The sequence below is a fragment of the Gracilinanus agilis genome, chromosome 2 (assembly GCF_016433145.1).
Source record: "Gracilinanus agilis isolate LMUSP501 chromosome 2, AgileGrace, whole genome shotgun sequence".
In the NCBI taxonomy this organism is placed as follows: Eukaryota; Metazoa; Chordata; class Mammalia; order Didelphimorphia; family Didelphidae; genus Gracilinanus; species Gracilinanus agilis.
This window is the reverse complement of record NC_058131.1, coordinates 636,458,100-636,475,794: the sequence shown is the minus strand read 5'-3', so window position 1 is coordinate 636,475,794 and position 17,695 is coordinate 636,458,100. Positions and strand designations below refer to the sequence as shown.

The 17,695-nt window shown below is 40.2% G+C and overlaps 1 protein-coding gene across 2 annotated transcripts in view; it reads right to left on the bottom strand.

The window, feature by feature from the left end:
* The window catches only part of HTRA1 (HtrA serine peptidase 1), a 76,744-nt gene extending 60,232 nt beyond the window's left edge, over window positions 1-16,512 (bottom strand). The window contains exons 1-2 of one of the 2 annotated variants that reach the window (XM_044665654.1): window positions 15,925-16,512; window positions 15,723-15,876 (exon numbers count right to left, since the gene is read on the bottom strand). In XM_044665654.1, coding sequence (XP_044521589.1) covers window positions 15,723-15,876; window positions 15,925-16,212 — 442 coding nt within the window. In that variant the 5' untranslated portion in view covers window positions 16,213-16,512. Of the gene's footprint in view, window positions 1-15,722 lie in introns of both variants that reach the window. The other variant, XM_044665653.1, reaches the window with a different exon arrangement.
* Between the last annotated feature and the right edge of the window lie 1,183 nt (window positions 16,513-17,695).

Below are 17,695 nucleotides of genomic sequence, written 5' to 3'. Positions count from 1 at the left end.
CCTCAAGACACTTTGCAATCTTGGTTGTTCATCTCTAGAAATTTTCCCATTTATGAATGTATTTCTTAAAATATGGCACCCAAAACCAAAAATAATATGTCAGATGTGGTCTGTTAAGGGCAAGAGTGCAGCAAGACTATCACCTTCCTAGTCCTGGATACTACACCTCCCTCAATGGATCCCAATTTCATTATATTTTTGGCTGTCATATCATACCACTGACATATACAACTTGAAGTCCATTAATCTCCTTCATATCTTATTCAGAATAATTCTTCTCTTGCCATGCCTTCCATACTTTGTGTGTAATACTTCACATTTATCCTTGTTGAATTTCATTATATTGTATTTGACTCAACGCTTTAGGTTGTTTAGATCTTTGGGAATTCATGAATGCATCCCCCAACACATGGTGATCCTTTCTAGCTTTGTGTCATCTGCAAGTTTTATAAACATGTGACACATGTCTATAACCAATTTAATAATAAAAAATTTAAGCATTACAGGATCCAACAAATATGTTCCCAGGGCAGATCTTAACCTCATTTGGGTTTCATGGCCCTTCCTGGCAATCTGATTAAGTCTAAAGACTCTGTGGACTTGCTAATAATGTTTTTAAATGTATGAAATAAAATACGAGGAAATCTAATCATATTACAATAGTTATCGAAATTTATTTTTAAAAAAACACCCAGACCTCCAGGTTTAGGATCCCTGACCTAGTCTCTATCTTGAAGAGCATGAAAAACTTGTCAAGTGTTTTGCTAAGATCTAGATAAATTCTACAACTTTCCCTAGCTTATCTATAGAAAAAGGAAAGGAGATTGGCTTGGTGTGACCAGCTGATGCTTGATGCTGACTTTTTTGTGATTACTACTTCCTTTTCTAGATATCCATTAATTATCCCTTTCAACAGTATATTCTAGAACTCAAGCAGGAATCTAATTCAAGTTCATGGTTTTACAGTTGCCAAGTATTACAAATATGTCTGAATATACTATCTGATTTATCTTCATAATGGCTTTGTAAGACAGAGGTAATGCAGTGCATGTATTATTAATCCTACTATGCTGATAATAAGCCCAAGGTTTATCATGCTAAAGTGGTTTTTGGAAAGTCATACAGCAAGTGGCAAGTTTGAGACCAGAACTCCCAGGACTTTGGACTCCATGTCTACTGTTCTTTCCATTACACCATGAACAGGAAGCAGGCCATCTTTTTCCTCAATTCATTCATTGAACAGAGATTCACTAAACAAAGTGGCACAGTAAAAAAAAAAAAAAAAAAAAAAAGTCCAGGAAGTACTGGATTTGGGAGGTCCAAAAAAGGATTCTTGTCCCAACTCTGCTACTTCCTGGCTTTTTGACCTTGAACAAATTGCTTTACTTGCCTGACCTTTAGGTTTCTCAACTGTGAAATGTGAAATGTGAGAAATCAACCAGTTGATTTCTCTGGCTCCTCTCAGTTTTACCATTCTGTAATTCTCAGGACCTTGAATCACCTAATTCAACCTGTTTTCATTTACAGAAAAATTAAGCTCTGAATGATAGTACTTCCTCAAGGTTCCCACCAGCTAGTTCATTCAACATAAACATTTATTAGTTGCTTAATACCCAAAGCATGGTTATCCCTCTTAGCTTTGTCCATCTGCAAGTTTTATAAGCATGTGCTACATGCCTTTAACCAATTCAATAATAAAAATTTTAAACATTACAGGATCAAGCATATGTCCCTGGGGCATTTATTAGCAACTTACAAGGTGGACTCAGATTTCCTGATTCAAAGCTCATTCCACTGCCTACTAAACCAAAATGTCTCCCAGGTTCAGGAATCTTCTTAGCCCTAACAGGTCCAAGAAATGCCTGTCTGGTCACTATGTGACTCAGGCTTGAGCTATAGAGAGTAAAAAGGAATGAAGAAAATAAAAGTGAATTGGAGAAAACGAAAAGGAGAAGGGAAGAGAAATCGGGAATGAAAAAAAGAGTTGGGGTTATATGAAGGGACAAATAGACCTCCTGGATACAAACCAGGAGAGCAGAGGTTAGTTGGCTATGGGGAAGTTAGGGTACACATGAACAACAGGAACAGCGGTTAGAATGCTAACTTAAACCTGACACTGGCCCCTTTTATAAGATAACTGTGCAGCTGGTAGAGAGAGGCAATGGGACATATTCAGTGAGAGCAAAGATGATGTTTACTAAAAAGAAAAGCCTGTTTTGTGGGATTTCGTGCTTAGATACAAGAATTATTGTGAGAAGCCAAAGGAGAAAAGGCCAGATCAGATGGGGGAAGGGGGAGGAGAGGATGATGAACCAGGAAAGTTGCATTTAAAATGAGCTATTTGGGAAGACATGAATGCTCAGATGCACATAGAACCTGTTGTTTAGCCTAGAACTCCTCCTCCAATGAGCTTTGACCACCCTCTCCCTGTGGGTCATATCTCAGGAAACAGAGTTTAGAACTCAAAGAAGAAATAGATTTAAATTTGTCACTAGAAATAATGAGGTGTGAAGTGAGGATAGTATTGTCCTCTGTGCAAAAACTACTGCTCTGGGGGAGGATTGTCTACTGTGCTACAGAAATAACGAGCCAATGGACGCTGCCTACAAAATTCATTCTGCCTCACTTTCAGATAGAGTGACTGTATTCTGTCTGCCTCATAATGTAAATTCCAAGGAAACTGGTCAAAATGTCTGGCCCCAAAACAGTTTAGGGCAGGGAAAAAACGGAAAACAGAAGCAAGGCTCACACATACCAGGAAACCAACCCCCATCCTAATCAGTGCTGCAACTGCAAATTCTGTGGTAATTGGATGCGAGTGGTGGAGTGGGGAGACGATGGCCAAAATGTGGGCCCCTGGACCATCCTGCAATGTTCCAAGTAGGACATGAGCTGGAAAATTCCAAAGATGTGGGCCAAGCCCTAAAAGAGCCCTTCTCTCCTTGTGACATGGGCCACAAATCCAAGGATGTAAAGGATGAAGAGGGGAAGATACTTTTCAGGACAAGGCTCAGTCTTGAATGTTAGAGGCACTTAATACACATCTCTGAAGAAAAACCTCTCTTAGCCAGAGGCCTTTAGACCACAGACCTTTAAAATTAAAGTAAAGATGGCCATTCTGTTCTAGTCCTATTTCTGGCCCACTTTGGTCAAAAAGGAATTAACAATAAGTTTTTTATTTGTTTTTGTTTGTTTGTTTGTTTTAATTCCTGTATAATAGCTTAAATGGGGAAGAAAAGAGAGAAAAGTGGTCTCTATTTCCAGTACTGTGGGCTCTTTCTGGTCATGCCTCACAGACAACTCAGTGAGCTTCACCGGAGAAATGTACCACGTGCCAGATTGTAGAACTGAATTACAAATTTCTATATTATTTATTTGATGAAATAAGAGAATATACTTCATTCAGAGACTCTGCCCAAACCTTATACAAAGAACAAAAGGCAAATGAAATAAACTGAGGGAAAGAAGACCTAAAAAGTTTGACTGGACAGACAGGGAATAAAACTCAGAATCGATACTAATTAGCTGCAACTTGGGCAGACAGATGACAAATCTCTATAGACCAGTTACTGGTACTGGAGTCACAGCTTGGTTCTATTCTTCAGCCCCCTTATCTTTCATAGACAAAAAGGGAATGCTTTTCTCTCATTCCTTTCCTTAGTGACCCAGAACCCATTTAGGCTATTTGACCACTCCCAAGGCTTAGATGAGAATGGAGTGACCCATTCCATTTGTTCCTGTCAGATGGGATACCACCATGACTTTTTGCTTCTATGCCATCTGGCCTGCATCACCCCCATTTGACAAACTGATGTAAACTATGGAGCCCTGGGTCTTGCCACTCACCCGCGCTCTATACTTAAAAACAAGTCATATTATTGTAGAACTTAACTTCAAATGGTCAGTCTGTGGTTTCAAAAGTGCTTGCAAAGAGACTCTATATTTGACCCTGTGAGGTCAGGAGAGTAGGTGCCATTATCCCCATGTCACCGAGGAAAAAACTGAAATTAAGAGATAGGAAGACAGTTATCCAAAGTCACACAGACTTGGACAGAATCAGAGCCAAGAGAAGAATGAAATTCAGGACTCAGGCTCTCCTTCAATATCATTTTCCTCATTAAGGTGATGGAAAGTGATGGAAAAGGATTGCTGCTTTTTAATGTCTTTTTTGACATAGTTAATGTTTTTTTAAAGTTTTCACATCAAGTTTACCTATACGAGTTCTTTTCAAAAATCTCCACCAAAGCCAAACATGATGTATCTATTATTATCTTCAGGGAAACAGCTGAAAGCTCAGTTCACAAAAACACTATCAACTTTCCCCTTGATAAGCATCTGGCTCAGTTCCTGACCTTCCCAGATTTCTCAGCTAAGCAGTCTTCCTGCTCTGGCTACTCCTTGTTAGGCTGCTCTGCCAAAATCATTCAGCCTCCCTCTGGAATTCTCTTTCCTTAAGCAAAGTGGCCCAGAGCAAGATGCCTGAAACTCCAGACACATCAATTGCCTAAGGGGATTGGATAAAGTAAGGATCAGTAACTCTGGGGAAGGAATAAGGATCCTGGATCAAGTGAAAGGGAAGAAACTAGGGAGAGCAGGGTGTTGTGAAAAGAGGAAGGGAAAGAATGCAAACAGGGTGATGTTAGAAATACCAAGGCCTAACACTGAAGCCTTACACGTCCAAAGAAGGATCATAGGCTTCTGAGCTGGCTAATCCAAAAGTTCTTAACTTGAGGATCTGTGAATAGGTTGCAAGGGTCCAGGAACTTTCATGAGTAATAAATTATGTCTTTATTTCAATTTTATTGGTGTCCTTTTTAATCCTACATATTTTGTTATATGCATTTAAAAACTATACTGACAAGGATTCCCCAGACACAAAGGGATCCAAGACCCCAAAATATTTAGAACCTTGGTCTGATTCAAACCATGAATATTACAAATGAGGAACTTGAGGCCATAAGTCTAAAGGAAGTTGCTAAAGGTCACCAAGGTAATCAAAGATAAAGCCAGGAGTCAGAGTGCAGCTGAGGAATGGTGAGGAACCAGAGTTACAGGTAGAAGGAGAATAGTTTGACAGATAAGACATTCTTGGGGCAAAGAAAAAGATTTAGAAAAGAAGACGATGAGGTGGGGGGGAGGGCAGGGAAATGAATCGGGAAGTTAGCAAAAGGCAGGAAGATGCAGAAGTAATTTCTGGCTCAAGTAATCAGCTCAAAAACAATTAAAACCAGGGTGGTGCAGTGGAAGCAATCTTCTTAGTCTAATAGGGGTCAGAAGGAATGGGTTCCTGTTCCTGCTCTTCCACTACAGGGAAAAGAAGGGACTAAGCATTTATACAGCACCTACTATGTGCCAAGAGGCAGCTATAGCTCAATGATTAAGAGCACTTGGCCTGGAGACTGGAAGACTTGAGTTCAAATCCAGCCCAAGACACATCCTAGCTATTTGACTCTGGGCAAGTCACATAATCTCTGATTGCTCATCAAAAGAATCCACTGGAGAAGAAAATGGCAAACCATTCCAGTATCCCTGCCAAGAAAACTGCAGGGATAGCTTTGAGCCATGAAGTCACAAAGAGTCAGACATGACTCAACAAGAACAGGAACAACTATGTTCCAGGCACTGTGCTATGTGCTTTATAAATATTATCATTTGATCTTCACAATGACCCTGTAAGTTAGGTGCCAGTTTTAACCTCATTTTATAGTTGAGGAAACTGAGGCAAACACAGTTTAAGTGACTTGCCTAGAGTCATACAAGGTTACACCTAGTATGGTCATAGGCAAGTTGCTTCCCCTTTCTGGGCATTAATTTCCAAATATGTAAACTAGATTGCTTTAGAAAGTGTTGAAGGTCTCATTCATCTCTAACATTCTGTGATTTAACAAATTGTAAGAGTAGTTATTTTTATCTCTCTGATGCATAATTCCCATTTCTCCAAAATGGTCTCATTTTTAATGCTACATTCATTTACTTCCTTGTAAGAATCAATTATTTAAGAGAAAAATCATAGCAATATAAGAGTTCAAAAATACCTTTCAGGGAACCTGATGGAAAACCATTCTCAGGTTAACATGATAAAAGAAAATAAAAAGGAAAATGACAATACTATTGCACTATATTCTTCCATCAAATTTAGTGAATATTCATCCTGAACAAGCTTATGCCTGCATTGGGGTAACAGCCATTCAGGGGAGACAGGGAGCCATCGGACATAAGTTCTTACCCTGGCTCTATGCATTGACTAGTTCTGTGTGACCAAGGGCAAGTCACCTTCTCTGGAACTCAATTTCCCCAAATATAAAAAGAAGCAGTGGAAGTAAATGATCTTAAGACTTCCAGCTCAAATATTCTCTGATTCTGTTCGAACCCTACCATGCTCCCAAAGCGTAATTCAGTTAGATTTGCCTTTTTCCTTCTATGGATCATCATATTATATTTCGTCTTTCCAAAGTAAAAAAAAAAAAACCACTAACTGGAAAGACTTGTAAGCTGGAGAAGATGATTTAATAACTGAGTAAAGAGTGACTTTTATCCTATAGTAGTTACTCCAGTTTAAGACTGCTTTCTTATTGGTCATCATGGCTTTCAGTGGCTTAAGAGGTTGGTCATTCTGTCCCAAATAAAGACTGATGAGGTTATAAAAAAAAACTTGAAACATTTCTGCCCTGATTCACTCATTTTATTATATTCATTATAATTCTTGTGCTGATTATTCTTCTCCAGCATAACACTGTAATTATGGTTCACTGACATTTTTTTGTGCTTAGAACTTTTTTTGAGGAGGGGGAGGCAGAGTTAGCCCATAGACTGATAGCTTTTTAAGAGTCTTTCAGGTCAAGGAATTTTTAAAAGCCACTTCAGCTATTTTTTCTTTTCTTTTCTTTTCTTTTCTTTTTTCCTTTTTAAAGGCAGCATGGAAAATCATAGCCCTCACTAGGCAAACAGCTTCAGGGACTTTGAGGTTGGAACTTCCCAAATGATGTCTCTGATGTTCTTCCTTTTGCTTACAAGTTTGTGGTTTTGGCCCTCCTTATTCTCAACCAAGAGATTATTGTCAAATGAAAGGACTTTTCATTGGATCACAGATCTTTAGCACTGAGAAGGGACCTTAGAGATTACCTTGTCCAAACCTCTCATTCTACCCAAAATGACTTCCTCAAAGTCATCCAGGATAAAACGGGATCCCAGATCTCCTGGCACTTTAATTCCTACAACACTCTACTTGGTAGATGTTATGAACTTGAATTATGAATCAATGAATTATTAACTTTTTTTGAGAAACGGGATTGATTATGTCTCTTTTTTTGATGACCTAGGTTAATTCTAGTCCTACTTTTATTCGGTTGACCATCTATGAGAGAGACAACTTAAGGAAAAATTGACAAAGTAAAGAGCTCTCAAGGAGGCAGCAAGGTTACTCAGTGGATAGAGAGCCAGGCCTGGAGATGGGAGGTCCTGGGTTCAAATGTGATCTCAGACACTTCTTAGCTGTGTGACCCTGGGCAAATCACTTAACCCCAACTGCCTAGTCCTTTCCAAGACAGAAGATAAAGGTGTTTGGGGGTTTTTTTAAAGAGCTATCAAGAACTGTTAAACCTTGTGCTGTCAAGAAAAAAAATCCTAGGACACAAAGATATGCCAGTAACAAGAAAAAATTAATCATTTAACCTTTTGATTCACATTCACTTCTTGGTAGGTGTCTCGATAGAGTTCCACCTATAATGGTCATGTTACTGCCACACTTTGCCAAGGGGAATTTACTAGTGGGGAGATGTGACCCAATAAGGATCTTCTCTTCAGGGTTCCCTTTCTGCCAAGAAATAGTGAATGTTACTGCCTTCTCCTGTAGTCTCCAGATGGCAGTCATTTTCTAGTTGGATCAAAATTGGCAGAAATTTCTGTAAGCATCACCTCCCCTCCCCCACTGAGAATTGATTAGCCATTTAAGATACTGGCAGCCTACCGAAAGCTCTCCAATTTACATGGAACAAAGATGACTCAGTTCTTGGAGGATACTGGAAAAATGAAGCCCACATCAAACCTCCTCCCATAACAAAATTGAAAAGGGAGTGTATCATAAGCAGATCACTGTTCTCTCTGAAGAACCTTGTCACACAACAAGCAGAAAGGGTTCCCCAAGGTTGGAAAATGATGTCCAAAATCGTGCCTGATCAAGACTTGCTGATTAGTTATGGTTAGAATGTAGCTTCATCATAGACAGTCAGGTAGTATAACAAATCAGAAAAGTCTGAGGTAAAATCCTGCCTCTGACACATACTATCCATGTGACCTTGGCCTCAATTATCTTATCTACAAAATGGGGATAATAATGACACCCACTTCAGAGAATCATTGTGAGGATCAAATGAGATCATATTTGTAAAGTGCTTTACAAATGTTAAAGCACTATAGAAATGCTAGCAATTATTAGTGTTATTATTAATCCTTCAGAGGAGAGATTATTTCACTTTTTGCATTTGTCTTCCCAGAACCTACCATGTTACCTAGCATGAGAGTAGGTGATTAATAAATGCTGGTTGAATTACTGATTATTAAATTTGGAAACTACCAGAGATTCCAACAGTAAATCTAAGACCACTAGGGAATCATGATTTTGATTTCATGTTGATTTCTGTGTTCTCCTCTAGACCATAGGGTAACAGTTCCCAACTTTTTCTATTCTCCATCTTCTCTACCTTTGAGTAAACCTGTTATTCAATGTAAAAGGAATTAAGTTCTAGAATTTCCTGTGCACATTTATATAGAACTAAAACAAAGAGATTAACTTATAAAGAGAATTAAAGCTGAAGAAACAAAGAAAGGGAAAGAAGGAGAGAATGAAGGAAAGAAAAAAGAACAAAGGAAGGAAAAAGATTTTCAAATCCCAGGTTTGGTACCCTGAGATAAGGGATTATTTTTCTTTCTTAAAAAAAACAAACAACTGTGTTCTATAACTAATTAAAGGTACCTTAAATTGACAAGATTGCCAAAGGCTACTTTAGTCATCTGTCTTTACTAAATCCATAGGATAGATTTGAAAATCCCAAAGCTGTCTGTCTTTAAGGAGGGCCAAGGGAGGAGGGGGCCATTCTTTGAGAAAAAAATGTCAATTATCTCCAGTATTTCTTAAGCCCTCATCTTTCAGACTTCAGTACCATCCCAGCAACTCCTATAGGGAGAAGTAATCCACATATTACTAATTACCAAGAAAGGGAGCTGCAAAGAAGGTTTTGGAGAAACTGGGTCACTGGGCAAAATAGTTTCTGGGTCAGAAAGAGAGCATAATTCATTGCTCAAAGGAGATCTCCCTTTCATTCATCCTCCTTCTCTGTTTAATTAGAATCCAGACTCTTCAAATCATATTGCATTACAGAAGGAATAAGCTATAGGTAATGTTTAATCCATCTAAATCCATTTCATAGCTAAGTAAACTGTGACAGCTCATCTTCTTGAAATGACTTGTCCAAAACCATGTAGCCTAGAAAGTGGCAGAAACAAATTTAGAACTCATGTCTCCTAACTTCAATTCCAATGTTCTCTCTGCTACAGCATTCTTTTCCCCATGTTTACAATAATCCCAAATACGCAAATTTCTTAGAGTCCCTCCCAGTGCCAAGAAAATATACAATACTTTTTAATGAGGCTTTGCAAGTAGAACATCCTCTAATCAGACCATGTGTCCAGATTTTTGTTTTGGAAAATATGGTCACCATAACTCATGGAATTTAAGGGAGCCTTCAATCAAAAAATTACCTTGCCAGCAGAGAATCTTTTAAAACATAATAAGGCAGAAAATGAGTCATACCCGCTCAGATCAGGGCTGGACTTGTGATTTCATTAGTATAAAGCACTCCTGAACTAGAAAACTCCCTCTTTCCAATGACTGTTGAAATCTCTGCAAGTTTTTGTCTTAGCACAGAAAGGTTGACTTGCCCATGGTTATACACCTACTATGTGGCTTCCTGATATGAAGGCTCAGTCTTTATAGATTAAGTCACAATCATGCCTCTTTCTAAAACATATAAATACGTAATTTATATAAGATGGTATTTATAACATATGGTATATATTATATATAATAATATTATGCATATAAAATATGTACATTTATATTTTATTATATTATATATAATTTGAATTTGTTGTTGTTCAGTCATGTCCAACTTTTTTGGAGTTTCTTGGCAAAGATACTGAAGTGGTTTGCCATTTCCTTCTCCAGCCTATTTGACAGATGAGGAAACTGAGGCAAAGAGGGTTAAGTGAATTGCTTAAAGTCACAAAGCTAATAAGTGTTTGAGGTTTGTTTTAAACTCAGGTCTTCCAGACTCCAGGCCTGATACTCTATCCACTGTGCCACCTAGTTGTCTGAATTTGGGAAGAGAAAAAATTAATTTAATTCAATCCTTACCACAGAAGAATCATGGTATAATGGACCGAATATTGGATATAATTAGTAGACCATGAGTAGAGTTCAAATTTTGGCTCTGGTCCTCGTAATTTACATGATATATGCAATTCTGGGAGAGTCACCTAATCTCTGATTCTTCATCTGTACCTCATTGAGATTTTTTCAGAAGTAAAGCATTAGGTATACATTATTTCTATCATATTGAAAGTTATATTGTACAACCTATTCTTCACTCAGCATCTGTCCTCGAAGAAATCCTAAACACCACCAGTAACATGTCATGTTAAAAAAAATAAACAACTAAACAGGGGCATCAACGTTATTTATTCATTTGAAATATAAACTCATGGAAAATTTACTTACCAAATTTGAAGCCCAGAGGTGTCTAGGATCACATAAATCTGAAAAGAAATCAAAAACTGGCCCACAATTCCTGGCTCTCCTGCTGCTTCTGACCACAATTAGCTCATGATGCCTTATAATTGCTTACTGAATACATGGTTATTTTGAGCATTGGTGTAGCTATTTCGAAAGCAACAAAGTAGATGTCACTGGATATTTTTTCAAGCCCATTACTAATTTATAAAACTCTAATACGGAGTGAGAGCAACTGAAAAGAAGATCCATTAAGGTGTATAGATGAGGACAATGTATTCTCCCAAAGGTCAATGCTTCTACTTTTCACCAAATACTAACCATATCACTGCTCTTGCCAATGGATTACATACCTAGAGACTAAACAGAATCCTTTCCTCTGAAACACTCTTGCCATTGCTCACCATGTGTCCTGGGAGGTTCCAGTACAGTTCAGGTATCTCAGACCCTCCTCATCCTTTCTTCTTTTCTCTTCTTTTCTTCTTTTTTTCTCTTCTTTTTCACCCCATTATCTCTCATATTTAGATTCATAATTCCCTTCTTTCCTCCCTTCTCTTTGAGTCCTTTTAGGGGAATATACTCTAGGAAAAATTCAGGGTGGCCTTTTATATACTCTCTCTTCAAGAATAAAGCAGAAAAGAATGCAAGAAAGACAAGCTTCATTTTGATCATCAAGAGCTAGCACTGTGTTTATCATTTACTTTTTCTTCTTTCTTTTTGATTTTTCTTTATATCCCTAGCACTGAGCACAGTGCCTGGCATGAAGAAGGCATTTCTGTATGCATGCTGCTCTTAGAAGTGGGTAGAAATTCTCTTGGTTTTACAAAATGCTGCCTCCCCATCTTCTATAACCAGGAGAACAGACTCATTCAATAAACATTTAAGAATAATAGCAATGATCTTTCACTCAAGCCCTCCTGTGATGCCTCTTTGTGGAAAGGAGGTGACCCTGAACGTTCCTGAAGGCAATGCCAGCAGGGAACAAGTTCTCACAAGTCTTACCAAGCTAGGGAGACAAATTAGCTAAGTTCAGCTAAGTCAATTAGCATTTATTAAATGCCAACTATGTGCCAGGCACTGTGCTAAGTGCTGGGGACATAAAGGAAGGCAAAAGATAGTCCCTGCTCTCAAGGAACTCGAAGTCTAATGGGGGAGACAACATGCCAACAACTACCTACAACAAGATATAGACAATAAATTGGGAATTATAGGGGAGGCACTAGCAGTAAGCAGGATTGGTGGCAGGGAGGCAGCTAGATGGCTCAGTAGATAGAGAGCCAGGCCTAGAAACAGGAGGTACTAGGTTCAGAAGTGGCCTCAGACACTTTCTAGCTATGTGGCCCTGGGCAAGTAACTTAACCCTGCTGGCCTCAGTTTTCTCATCTGTAAAATGAGCAAGAGAAGGAAATGACAAACTATTCCAGTATCTTTTACCAAGAAACCCCAAATGGGGTCAGGAAAAGCCAGACACAACTGAACAACAAGAAGACAGAGAGGGGCAGCTGGGTAGCTCAGTGGATTGAGAGCCAGGCCTAGAGACAGGAGGTCCTAGGTTCAAATCTGGCCTCAGACACTTCCCAGCTGTGTGAACCTGGGCAAGTCACTTGACCCCCATTTCGTAGTAGCCAATACACAGTATTGACTACAAGATGGAAGGTAAGGGTTTAATTAAAAAAAAAAAAAGACCCAGAGTACAGAAATCAATAAAATAAAAAATATCCCTGAATTACTGAAATTTAGGAATTACATAATAATAGCTAACATTAATATGGCATTTTGTGGTGACATCATCCTTGATATTCTAGATCTCACTTGGTCCTCACAACCCTATGAGGAAGATAGCCAAGGGATTTTTATTTCCCCACTGTAATTGATAAGAAAAATGCTAGGAAAGGTTAGGTGAGCTACCCCCTGAATTACAAGGTGAATACACAGCAGGGCTGAGAATAAAACTTCAGCCCTCTGACTCTAAGTCTCATCTCCTTTCCACCAATATCATCTTGCTGCCTCTGTTAAATGACTAAGAAAACATACCAACCCTGGCCCTGCAGAAGATAGAAGAGGCAGCAGTTCTACAGTGGGAAGAGTGAGATTGAAGTTCTGGACAACCGAGTTTAAATTCTACCTCCAACAAACTGCAGGAACCCAGGGATGTTGGGAGGATCAAACAAATGCCAAAATGTATGTCAAGTGGTTTCGGCAGCCTTAAAACACTACATGAATGCTAGTCGTTGTTGTTATTGTCCTGATCAATATTACTTCCCAATAATACCTCTAATTACTACTTGATAACCAGTCCCAGCTGGAATGGGAGCCTTGACTATGCATTTATCACATTGCTCCAGGAGAAGTGATAGTCTCCTCTTTACCTTGCCAATTAACAGGATATGCCTGCCTGCCTATACAAGACAGAAAGCATGTCCATGCCTTTGGGGAACTTACAGTCTAGACAGCAACTACTTGGGGCTTCCAGGTCCTTTTGATTCTTTCTCACTTCTCCAGCCTCTTTGTTAATAGCTCTTTTCCCAAGCTGCAGACAGACAAGGTCACCAGTGCTTGTTTAAGATAATTAGGTAACCAAGTGGCCACTTTCTACTTTCCAAGTGTTAATAACTTTATGAATTCCAAAGCTTGTTAAGTGAATACTCCCAGCTGAGGATAAATTAGAAATAGCTTGACTGCTGTTGCTACCTTGAGACTTTTAAGGCCTTGGAGCAGTTAAAATACAAACAGTAAGAGTTGGCTTGCTCTCTAAAAATATATTTTTAAAAACTGTTGCCTCACACTCAGACTATTACAATTTCCTTCAGTCTGGTCACAGGTCCCACCAAGCCCCACCCACCCCTATCCCTGCTGCTAAGTACTTTGCCAGATTAATCCTAAACATCACTTTCATTCTGTCACTCCCCAGCTCAAGAATCTTTGATAACCCCACTGCCTCCAGGATCAGATCCAATATCTTTACTTGGGCAGGAATTCAAAGCCATCCCCAATTCAAACTCTGCAGACCTTTCCAGATTCAGATCTGGTCTACCCACTGCTTTCTGCTCAGCCAAACTAGTCTGCTCCCTGTTTCTAGTGTACAAACATCTCTTGTGCTTTCCCATTTACAGTCCTTTTTCTATACTATTCCCCTCCTCTGGAAAGTCCTTCCTTTTTCTCTTCCTTTTTAGTTCAACTAAAATCTCCCCCTAAAACAGATTTGTAATGCTAGAAGAGACTTAAAATATCAAGTTTTAAAGCACTAGATAAATATTTATTATTACATATTAAGAAACTGAGGCTTGAAGCTAATAATTAAATCCTAGTCTTCAGATTCGAAATCCAGCATCCTTTTAACTGTAATCCACCCACAGCTCTCTCTCCATCACCTAAACTCCTTTTGTATTTAATTTCTGTTACCACACAGTCTTTTTTTTTTTTTAATCACACAGTTTACCACCTAGGTTGATTGGTTATCTTTCATGAATCCATCTTATCTCTCTGACAGTAAGCTCCCTGAGGGAAGGAATTAGTTTATACTTATTTATAAAGTGATTAAATAGGTCCAAAAAAAAGACATTCCCAAGATGATTTCTCAGGTTTGTCATAATATTTAAGTATCTATGTTCCTAAAAAGAAAATTTGGATAAAATCCTCTTCCTTTTTATTTCCTTTCCCTCTCCCCCTTTCTTAACTGTTGGTACAAGAAAATCTGGCTCTGGGTGATGGCAGAAAGGTCTTTGCCAAATTGTATTCAAACTGGCAGCTTTTATTCATTTAGAAACATCTGGTTTCAGAGGAGGGCTCACCAGCTCTATGTTGCTTATGATTTTTTTCCATGAGGATTCCTTACACCTTCCACCACCAACCTATAAGAAACACTTCATGTTAACAACCCACCTGGAAATATAAACTCTTTCTCTTCTCAAATTCCTTTCCTACCCCCTTGTTTAAAAAAAAAAAAAAAAAAACATGTCTCTTCTCCAAGTTTTCTGTTTCAAATTACTTTGAAAACAAGGAGTTAAATCCATCCCTTCTCCCCAAGTAATTCTCTATACATCGGCTATTCCGGAATTCCTTATCTAAATGGGTAGTTTATTTTTCCTTTTCTTTTTTGGACACTAAAAACAGCCAAGTGCACCACTGGTAATACTGTGAATCTATCACAACCATTAAATTGGTGTCCCCTTAAAAATGAATTCACCTATGGAGAGAAGCATTTTGAATGAAACCATGGGAATTATAATTGTTCTTTTAGCCTCCACATTCCTCCATGAGCCTGCCCCATTGACATTTCATTCCTCATTATCCCTTACCAAGCTGATGCCACAGATGCTGGCATAGCCTGCCAAGGCACCATTTCAAAAGTTAACACTTCTGCTCCCATTAAAAAAAGAGACAGTGTGATGAAGAGCATCACAGTGGGAGTCAGGAGTAAATATTTGGATCCTAGTATTGGCTTTACCACTTAATTGTAAATCTGAACAAGTCACATGAATTCTGAATCTCATCTGAAAAATATAAATTCAATTTCTGGCATACCCCCTCCCAAAGTTTTTGTCAGATTAGATAATAGATTCGAATGGCCTTGGAAAACTGTAAAGTGCTATGCAAATGTAAATTGTTAATAATAAAGGAGTAGAAAGAACCTTGGATTTGGAGTTAGAGAACCAGAGTTTGAATCTAACTTGCTATTTATGGTACCTTTATACCAAGTCATATTGTGAGCCTCAGTTTCCTTATTTTTAAAGTCAGAAAACTGAGCTACATACCTAAATCCTAATAAGTGCCCCAAAGGCTATGGTTCTATAAAAGGGTCATTAACGTCACAGCAGGGGACTCACACACACCAGAGGTAAGCAACCACACATCTAAGTTACCACTTCAGAGGGCAACAAGAAGGCAAGTCTCCACACACATACACCCACTTCCTCACCAGCCGACGTGCGCTCACCTTGGCCACAGGCGCCGCGTTGGATGACGATGACTGGAGGCTGTCCGAGTTTCTCGGAACGCCGGCTCGCTGCCTTCAGCTGGCACAGGTTTCCATAAGTCTTGGCGTCGCTGCCGCACACCGGCTCGCTACTGGCACAGACGCACAGCCCGGCCTGGGCGCGCCTCCTTACTGTGGCCGAAGCTGCTACCCCGAAGGGCACCACGCACTGGAGCCCCTCGCCGCAAGGGTTCTCGCCTCCAGCGCCCCCACCGCACGCCTCTCCCTCCTTGGCGCCGCACACCTGGCAGCAGCCGCAAGCGTCCGGAACGTTGCCGCCCTCACAGTCTTCAGGCGGCGGGGCGCAGCGCGCGCGGTCGCAGCGCTCAGGGCAGCCCACGGGGCTAGCCTCGTAGCGGCTCCTGGAGAGCTGGGCGGCGCCTGGCACGGGAGTGAGCTGCAGCAGCAGGAGCAAGGGCAACAGCGCAGCCCCTAAACCGCGGACAGGCATGGTCAGCCCGAAGGGGGAAGATGCGATGCGCTGCAGATAACGAGATGTGGCGAGGAGAAGCGGCTGGTCCAGGGCACAGAACGGGTATCTGAGAGGCGCCCCGGGGTTTGGGGCAGGCTGGGAGGCGAGGCTTCGGGAATTTAGCGGTTCCCTAGTCTCCAAAAGCAGAAGAGAGAAGAGAGGCCGCTGCAGAGAGCTGAGTTGTTTGCACCAAGCGCGCCCGAGAAGAGGAAAGGAAAGGAAGACTAGTCGTGGAGAGGACAAGATTCCAAATCGCTCCAAATCGGGACAGCGTTTGCTTTTTAAACCGACTGAAAAGAGAAGGGGGGAAGAATCTCGTGTGTATATCTGCGTGAGCCGGCCCGAGCTCATTGGCTTCTGTGGGCGGTGACGATTAGGATTTGGGAAGGGCACCAGAGGCTGAAGCCTAAAGCGCCGTTGGCCAGGGGGCCGGCCAGATTCTTGGCTCAGCTGAGGACCGCCCGGCGCCCGCAGGCGGGGGAGGGGGAGGAGGTGGAAGGAAGAGGAGGGACTGAAAGAAAGGGAGAGCCAGGCGAAGGGATGCCAGGCGGGTCTGAGCAAGGGAAGACTGGCAGGGCTAAATCAGAGTGAGATGCTATGGGAGAACACTGAGAGAATGGAGTGGGGGTTGGGATGGGAGGTTGAGAGGGGGAAGGGCACCAGTAAGGCGGGAGGAGGCAAAGGGGTAAAAAGTAGGGGCGCCACACTTTTATTGCAACCTGAAAATGGATTTTACTTTTGCAAGCACGGTTCCAATTCACCTTTCTAGAATTCTTCCCGTTCTTTTCTCTCCATGACTCAGGCTCATAAAAAATTAAATACTTTTCTCTGCAAAGAAGAACGTGAGTGGGTCAGAAGGATGGAGCAATGAGCTAAAGGAGAAAAGTTCTCACAGCAGTTCTCAGTTAAAAGCACATACACAGCATTGAGCCCTGCTTGTGTGATCAGTTATGTAGTGTGTATTGGTGTAATCAGTCAGTATGAATGCTTTGCCTAGAATCTTACAGAAAGGCCAATCAAGGAAACAAAAGTGACATTTGTGTTTTACAAAGTTAACTTTCCCCACATTTCTTTTTAGTATATCAACAAAAGTTATAGGATAAAATTCCCAGACTCAAGGAGCAGGATTTAGATAGCATGAAGATCGCTGTGGTGTGAATGTAACAAAGTAGTGTTATACTATGCAAAATGAAAAGTCTGTTTCAGAGAACTTCTGGAAAAATGTCTCTGAATTGATACAGAGTAAATTAAATGAAACCAAGGGAACAATTTATGTAATAATCTCATAAAAATAAACAATTCTGAGATTTAAGAACAATGATTAATGATATGAACAGCCATGATTCCAAAAGACCAATGATGAAGAATGTTTCCCTACTCATGGGGCAGAGAGGAGCTGGACTAGTATGCAGAATGAGACATTTTTGGATGTTGTCAATGTGGAAACTTGTTTTGTTTCACT